Source organism: Madurella fahalii (assembly GCF_045866475.1).
Source record: "Madurella fahalii IFM 68171 DNA, scaffold_4, whole genome shotgun sequence".
NCBI lineage: Eukaryota > Fungi > Ascomycota > Sordariomycetes > Sordariales > Madurella > Madurella fahalii.
Genome location: NW_027263974.1, coordinates 322,952 through 331,704, shown reverse-complemented (window position 1 = coordinate 331,704; position 8,753 = coordinate 322,952). Strand labels below are relative to the sequence as shown.

The 8,753-nt window shown below is 56.7% G+C and overlaps 2 protein-coding genes across 2 annotated transcripts; both read left to right on the top strand.

Moving 5' to 3' along the window:
• MFIFM68171_07099 (FAD/FMN-containing isoamyl alcohol oxidase-like protein MreA) lies at positions 1–2,053 on the top strand (the record flags this gene model as incomplete). Its single annotated transcript, XM_071062519.1, has 3 exons — positions 1–425; positions 484–883; positions 944–2,053. The coding sequence occupies 3 exons, from the start codon at positions 1–3 to the stop codon at positions 2,051–2,053; spliced, it is 1,935 nt and encodes a 644-aa protein (XP_070918620.1).
• Positions 2,054–3,975: 1,922 nt separating this feature from the next.
• On the top strand, positions 3,976–7,891 carry PMC1_2 (plasma membrane calcium; the record flags this gene model as incomplete). Its single annotated transcript, XM_071062518.1, has 4 exons — positions 3,976–4,005; positions 4,126–6,792; positions 6,855–7,243; positions 7,315–7,891. 4 exons carry the CDS (start codon positions 3,976–3,978, stop codon positions 7,889–7,891), a joined length of 3,663 nt encoding a protein of 1,220 aa, XP_070918619.1.
• Between the last annotated feature and the right edge of the window lie 862 nt (positions 7,892–8,753).

Here is an 8,753-nt window from a genome sequence, read left to right as displayed (position 1 = left end):
ATGATGCAAAGAGTGTATTCACTGTCTGGCGTGGTTATTGCCATCCTCCTTTCCACCGTCACCGCTCCGGATACCGTCCGCGCTGCTCCCAGTCAGCCGCTGTTCGGTTACGAGCAAGAATCCCTAACCGAAGACGGGCTTCAACGGCTTATTGAAACTATTGCGACGGCTGACAACGCCCATTTGTTTGTATTTGACGATGGGAGCGCCGTAGACCCCGAGAGGTTGAAGAGCGGCGCCTGCAAAGTGTTCCCTGGAGACGACCAGTGGCCGTCTCAATCCACATGGGATACGTTCGACAAACTTTTGGGCGGAGCGCTCATTAAGACCGTACCCCTTGCTGCCCCTTGCTACCGCAACCTAGGCGTCTATGATGCTGAAAAGTGCCAGGCGGTGCGTGATTCGTTCTTCAACCAGTACACTCAGTAAGCACTGCACTTCGTCGAGGTTCTGACCTGGTTACCTACTGATGGCTCTGTGCAGCGAAAACGACCCAACCTCCATCTTCTGGCCCTTGTATCAGGGCAGAACTTGCATGCCCACCGATGATCCCGACAGCGGCACCTGCACACACGGAGGCTACCCGGTCTACGCTGTGAATATCAGTAACGTTGGCCAGATCCAGCTCGCAATCAACTTTGCCCGCAACGCCAACCTGCGGCTGGTGATCAAGAACACGGGCCACTGCTACCTGGGCAAGTCCAGCGGGGCCGGCGCGCTGAGTATCTGGACACACAACCTCAAAGACATCACCTTTTATGATCATCTTGACATCGCCGGCTACTCGGGGCCGGCGCTGAAGGTCGGCGCCGGCGTGACAGTGCGGGAAGTGTATGAGGCCGCTCACGAGAACGGTGTCAGTGCTCTGGGAGGAATCTGTGAGGTAAGTCAGCAATCTGGCTCCGGACGCCACGGTTTGTAACGCGGGGTAACCGGTGAATAGAGTGTAGGATACGCTGGCGGATACGTCGCCGGTGGCGGTCACACCCCGCTTTCCGGCATGTACGGTATGGCGGCTGACCACGTCATGGCTCTCGAGGTCGTGACTGCCGACGGGCGCTTCATCACCGTCTCACCCGAAGAAAACAAGGACCTCTTTTGGGCCATGCGCGGCGGCGGCGGCGGCACTTTTGGCGTCGTCACCTCCATCATCATCCGGGTGCACCCCAAAGTTCCCGTTGTAACCTCCACTTTCTCCTTTGGCACCTCGGACACGGTCAGCGCCGACGCTTTCTGGGAGGCCATGCGCACCTACTTCTCGCTCTTCATCCCCTTCACCGACGCGGGCACCTACTCATGGTTCGTCCTCTCCAGCCCGGGCGACGGCTCCCACAGCTTCAGCATGGAGCCCTTCTTCGCGCCCAACCACACCATCGAGTCCTTCAACGCGCTCGTCAAGCCCTGGTTCGACAAGCTCCGTGAGCTGGGCATTCCGTTCACCCCCAACACGACGTACCACGACGCTTACTACCCCGCCTATGCCTCGACCTGGGGCAGCGACGTCCTCCTCAATGGCGCGGGGCGCGTCTCGGTCCCCGGCAACCGCCTCCTCCCGCGGGGCAACTGGGAAGACCCGGCCAAGTTCAACGCCACGTTCGCCGTCATCCGCAAGCACTGCGAGCTGGGGCGGGTCTTGATGGGGTACCACCAAGCGCCGCGCAACCGCGCCTACGCCGAGAACGCCGTCAGCTCGGCGTTTCGCCACGTGGTCTGCTTCCTCATCCTGAGCGCGATAAGGCTCCCCCCAAACCCGACCACGGCGGAAGTAAGCGCGGCGTCCAAGGTGATGAGGGATGAGATCATCCCGTCGTTTAGAGCCATCTCGCCCGAGAGCGAGTTCGGCGGGGCGTATTTGAACGAGGCGAATGTGGATGAGCCCCAGTGGCAGAGCACGTTTTACGGGGAGCAGTATCCGCTGTTGTGGGAGCTCAAGAAGAAGTGGGATCCGAAGCAGGTGTTTTACGCAACGACTGCGGTAGGGAGCGAGGGGTGGGAGGTAAGGGATGGGGAGCAGGGCGTTCAGACGCAGAATGGGAGGTTGTGTCGGGTGTAAAAGTTCAGTTTCGCTAGTGAAAGCCCTGATTGGGTAACGGCCAGGGCGACTGGAAGAGGCATCTAGTGCGAAGATAGGCCGCACTCGGAAATGAGCGACGATAGCCCAGGGACTCCACTGGAAGTTGAGACACCTTTCTTGCTGTTGGCATTTTTTTTTTTTTTTTTTTTTTCCTCGGCTAGGTACCTTACCGAGGTGGTTCATCAGTTGGGGTTGTGTTGCCTCAAGAGCCTACTAGCATCATTGCCACTTGAGTAACCTCTCGGCGGCTCACGTCGAGAAGTCGGAACGTGCTCCTTCACGACGCCGGTTCCCTCTGCGCGTATCGGCTTCAAATCCGGGCAAGGGTGTGCAGCACTGATTTAAGGTTGCTGAGCGCAGGCGTGGCGCCTCTAACAGTGCTGGCGTGAAGCTTACAGGGTCCACCGCAGGTCCACCGAGGCATCCAGCGAGGCGTCCCCGTCTGACAGAGTTCGTACACGTACTCGAAGGTGCACTAATGTAGATTGCGGGACCCGGTTGCGATCCGTCGGGTGGAATTTGCGTTGCCGAGCCAAAGTCGTTCCACACCCGACAGCGCTTCGGCGGGCTAAAATCAAACATCTGAGGCCCAAGCCGCCACGTCTCGTCGGGAATGCATTTTTACCGACTGGCTGTGCAATTGGCTGCTGATACGCGGTCTCAAACGCGCCTCGCCATTCGCAAGCCCGTGCCCAAGGTGCAAAGATCTTACTGTACAATACGCAGCACCTAGGTGAGTCAACCGCGTCTGGCTCGAATGAGACCTGCAGGACGCGCAGCTCATCAGCCCCGGCACCCCAACATTTACACACGCCTCACATCATCGGCACGGTAGGTCAAGGCGTTGCTACCTTGACTTGGCTAACTCCGGGGAACTTGACATTGTCGGTGTGCTGCAGGAATCCGATGCTTGAACAAAGCTCGAGCTTTTGCGGCCATGATTCGATGGGCCGGAGAGTGCCGAGTGGCGGGCGGGGATGAGATCACTTGCATAGCAGGGGGCAGGTGGCTTTCGTTTGGCTTTCCGTCGGGCTCGAATGCGAGCACGGGTGATTGGCTAATTTGGATAATGCAAGGAACTCATGCCCGTTGGGCGTCAACGCCGTCAGGGAATGTAGAATGATACCAACGACATCATACATAAAGTAGTGCATTCCCGCGGTGAAAGTGCGGTTTTACCTCCCCGTTTACCGCTTTTTATCACAAAGAGAGCGGAGCCCAAATGCATCCTTTCGGGTGGGCCGCGTGGACAGCGTGGACCACTCGCGCTGTTGATTCGCATCCGACGGGAAAGCACAAGCGTCACGCCAAGCAGAGTCCAGACTTTGTTGTCCGCCAAGCACACCCGGATACATGCCCTTTGATCTGCTGTAGGTACCTGTATACACCGCACACAGTGCTACCAGATTGTGCAAGCATTGAGCCCGTCCCCATGGTTAGCGATGGTTAGCCAGAGTTAGCCTCGTTCAGTGGCTCAGAGCGGCACGCTGACGCACCCGCCAAACCGTCCACCGGCGGCCGTCAGGCGGTAGTGCACTGTGCATGTAGGTACTGCGCCGTGTGTACCTGGCGCCAAGCTCAAATGGGCTCGCTCCCGCGACAAGAGTCCGGCTCATTTGCCCCCGTCATCACTCTGGAGGTCCTTCTGTCCTCCTTCCTTGTTTATTGCCCGTCGCGAAATCTCAGCAGGAAGCTCTGCTTCTCTTCCCCCCCCCCCTCTTTCGCCTGCCCCTACACACAGGAGGCCTCCTTGTTTTGTTTCCTTCGCCATTGCATCATCGTGCTGCTTGGCCTCCTCTTATTTTGGCCTGGCCGCGCACCAGGTCGCACGCCTGGTTTTGCCATACTTTTTTCTGCCTGAGCATTTACTCAATTGAGCAGTCGTCGCCCGTACCGTTACCATGGCTGACTCAGATCCCCCAGGCAAAGAGGTATGTTTCTCGGCCATCAATAATGTTCCAACTGGAAGTCCGCGAGTCGGTCGCGTTTCTTCGCCGTCTCCCCATGCCCCACACTATGATATGCCGGCACTCGTGTCTGACCATCCGCAGCCGGTGAGCTCCACCCCGACCTCCCGGCCCGACAACGGCCTAGGTACGACAAGTGCGACCCCGGCCGGCAGCCGCCCCGCCCCGGCCCGGTTCGCCCTCGACATAAACGATGCCCTCACTCCCGACCGCGGCACCGAGGATATGTACATTGTCAACGATAATAAATTCGCCTTCTCCCCAGGTCAGCTGTCCAAGCTCCTCAACCCCAAGAGTTACGATGCTTTCTACGCGCTCGGCGGCCTAGCGGGTTTGGAGAAGGGGCTGCGCACCAACCGCGATTCTGGCCTGAGCATTGACGAGACCACGCTCGACGGCGCTGTTACGTTTGAAGAGGTTGCTCCCAAAGGCACGCCCAAGTATGGCACAAATGGTGATAAGGTCCCCGAGCCGGCGGGCGACAACCCTTCTACCCCCCCGCCAACGATTGATCACCACGGCCAGAATACCTTCATCGACCGGAAGCGCGTCTTTAGAGACAACAGACTGCCCGAGAAGAAGAGCAAATCGCTGCTCGAACTGGCTTGGATCACCTACAACGACAAGATCCTCATCCTATTGACCATCGCGGCCGTCGTGTCGCTCGCGCTAGGATTGTACCAGACCTTTGGTGTCCACCACGAGGGCGGCGGTGCCCAGGTCGAATGGGTCGAGGGCGTCGCCATCATGGTTGCCATCATCATCGTCGTCGTCGTGGGCACCTTGAACGACTGGCAGATGGAGCGCCAGTTCAACAAGCTCAACAAGAAGCATAACGACCGTACCGTTAAGGTTATCCGCTCTGGCAAGTCGTGTGAGATTTCTGTGTTCGACATCATGGTCGGTGACGTCATGCACCTTTCTACGGGTGACCTCATACCCGTCGATGGCATCTTCATCAAGGGCCACGGGGTCAAATGCGACGAATCCTCTGCGACTGGCGAGTCCGATCTGTTAAGGAAGGTTGCGGCCGACGAGGTGTTCGCAGTCCTGGACGATGTTGCCAAGGGAGGCCAGCCACCAGAGGACATTGAGAAGCTCGACCCCTTTATTATCTCGGGCAGCAAGGTCAACGAAGGAACCGGTACCTTTCTGGTGACCGCGGTGGGCGTCAACTCCAGCTACGGTCGTACCATGATGTCGATGCAGACTGAGCATGAAGATACACCTCTGCAGAAGAAGCTGAATGTCTTGGCCGATTGGATCGCAAAGCTCGGTGGCGGCGCCGCTCTGGTTCTCTTCGTCGTCCTCTTCATCAAGTTCCTGGCAGAGCTACCAGGCAGCACGGCAACTCCCGATCAAAAGGGACAGAACTTCTTACGGCTCTTTATCACATCCGTCACGGTTGTTGTGGTTGCGGTCCCAGAAGGGTTACCGCTAGCAGTTACGTTAGCCCTGGCGTTCGCGACCACCCGGATGATGCGCGATAACAATCTCGTTCGTGTTCTCAAGGCGTGCGAGACGATGGGTAATGCGACCACTGTTTGCTCCGACAAAACCGGCACTTTGACACAAAACAAGATGACGGTAGTGGCTACGACCCTGGGCAAGAGCATCAGCTTCGGCGGGACCGAGCCGCCTCTGGAAGCAGGGCCAAACGACGAAGCTGACGAGCCAAAGTTCAAGATCCCGAATGTACCCCTCGACGAGTTTGTAAAGACTCTAGGCGACGCAGCCCGGCAGCTCATCGTTCAGGCCAATGCTGTCAACTCGACCGCGTTTGAAGGCGACGTCGATGGCGTGAAGACATTCGTCGGTTCCAAGACTGAGGTTGCCCTCCTCATGCTCTGCCGCGACAGCCTCGGCGCTGCACCCGTCGACGAGGAACGAGCCAACGCAAACATCGTCCAGGTGGTGCCCTTCGACTCGGCCGTCAAGTACATGGCAACCGTTGTCAAACTGCCCAACGGGAAGTTCCGAGCGTATGTCAAGGGCGCTTCTGAGATCCTGCTATCCAAGTGCACTAGGATCATCGCCGATCCCGCCGCCGAGGAGCTGACTACAACCGAGATGACCGACGAAGATCGTGCCGTCTTCTCACACACCATTACTTCGTACGCTGGCCAGACCCTTCGCACCATCGGCTCGTCCTACCGGGATTTCGAATCGTGGCCACCACCGGAGCTTGCGGGCAAAGAGGAGTTGACAGCCGCCGTATTCGACAAAGTCCACCAAGACATGACACTCGTGGCCATCTTCGGTATCAAGGACCCACTGAGACCCACGGTCCGGGATGCGATCAACGATTGCAAACGCGCTGGTGTGGTTGTGCGCATGGTTACAGGTGACAATATCCTCACCGGCCGGGCGATCGCCAAGGAGTGCGGCATCTACACGCCCGATCAAGGTGGTATCGCCATGGAAGGCCCCGAGTTTCGTCGGAAGAGCGATGAAGAGCTCAAAGAGCTTGTCCCGAAACTTCAGGTTCTCGCACGGTCTAGTCCCGAGGACAAGAGGATCCTTGTCAAGACGCTGAAGGAGCTTGGCGAGACGGTTGCTGTGACTGGCGACGGGACCAATGACGCACCGGCATTGAAGATGGCAGATATTGGCTTTGCCATGGGTATCGCTGGTACAGAGGTCGCTAAGGAGGCTGCGGCTATCATCCTCATGGATGACAATTTCGCTTCGATCGTCAAGGGCATCAGCTGGGGTAGAGCTGTTAACGACGCGGTCAAGAAGTTCTTGCAGGTATGTTTATCCTGCCGCTTTGTTCTTTTAGCCTCACTCGCTAACGCCGATGCCGTCAATAGTTCCAACTCACTGTCAACGTCACAGCTGTCATCTTGACCTTTGTTTCCTCGGTTGCGAGCGCTGACGAAGAGTCGGTGCTCAAACCCGTCCAGCTTCTCTGGGTCAACCTGATCATGGACACCTTTGCCGCGCTTGCTCTCGCCACCGATCCGCCACCCCCGTCGATTCTTGACCGTAAACCTGATAGAAAGTCAGCGCCCCTGATTAACACCCGTATGGGCAAGATGATTATCGGACAAGCCATTTGCCAACTCGCTATTACTCTGGTTCTGAACTTTGCGGGCCCAACGCTGCTTGGTTATGATATGGCCGATGGTCACCAAGCAACACGGCTCAAGACACTCGTTTTCAACACGTTTGTCTGGTTACAGATCTTTAACGAGATAAAGTGAGTCTCCCACACTTTCATCACCTCCTCCAAACCCCCTCCAGCGCTGACCAATCTTCCCCCCCCCTCAGCAACCGCCGTCTGGACAATCGCTTGAACATTTTTGAGGGCATCACGCGCAACTACTTTTTCCTGGTCATCAACCTCATCATGGTTGGCGGACAGGTCTTGATCATCTTTGTCGGCGGCCAGGCCTTCAGCATCACCCCTCTAGACGGCAAGGAGTGGGGTTTGTCCATTGGCCTTGGAGCGATCTCAGTTCCGTGGGGCGTCGTAATCCGCAAGTTCCCTGACGAGTGGGCCGCCGCTATGGTGCCTAATATCAAGCTCCCCCGAATCAACCTGTTCCGGAGGAAGCAGAAGCAGATCGATGTCGAAAAGTCGCCCTTGTCCCAGTCTGAGGAGGAACAAGCCAAGCTCAAGCAGGCCGGTGCAGCTGCCGAGAGCGACTCCGACGGTTTCGAAGCGCCTCGTCCACTCCGGACATTGACCAGCATCCGTGGTAAGCGGGCTGAGACACATATCAGGAGAGGATTTAGGGCGTATATGCATGATCAGAAGGTCAAAGTCAAAGCCAAGGCTGCCGGCGCGAGCAAGACAGATCTCGCCGCCGCCGGGGGACCGCCGGCCATGGAGAAGCCGACATAAGGTCACGAACGTTCTCAGCTCTTTCTAATGACTTGTTACGTTCTTTTTCTTTTACCCCTTTTTAGCCTCGCTTTCTATTGTTACGGGAAGGATACCCACCATAGATATCTTCTTAATTAGCGACATTGTTTTCCCCAAGTTTGCATTTTGAGACAGTAGACAACCACCCGCGCATGACTTCAATCGCTCTCACATAGTAAGACGTTCGTGTGGGGGCCGGGGAAGCAAGCTCAGATACTCGTTCTTCCGGATATCGCATCTCCTGTGCCAGCGGCTAGCAACCAACAGGTCCTTCTTTCAAGGGTGTAGGTCTTGGCGACTCATCTTGTCCGTCTCAGATATCTGCTGATGGACCTTGCGATAATTAATGAACTTGGGCTATGGCATGGTGAGAAACAAATTGACTGTTCCCAACCATACCTCCAATTGCCAGTGACTCTTTGCTCGGGATCAATAACCTGATACTTGCCTGCTGATTGCAGTGCTGTACACCAACCTCCTAGTGGCTTGGTTTGCTTCTTGTTTACCACATCGATATCTTTACAACACACTGCAATGCTTATTGGTAGTATTGACCGAGATAAAGTTCAATCGCATGTCCGCACCCTCCACCTCCGCAACGGCAGGCAGGATATCCGGCCAGTAAGTATCGGGGATTAAACGTTAGCAGAAAGCAAGTAGGTGGCTTTCAGCCTGTTGCACCCGCACTCAGGCGCCACTCTGAAACACCTATAATCCCATGCGATGTAGCCTCTATGGGGAGATCACGCTGTCCCTCGTCGTCTGGGTCTCCAAGCACAACAGGATGAACTCCATCGGCCATCATGCATCACCGCTGAGGCTGGTATCGACTGTGATCTCG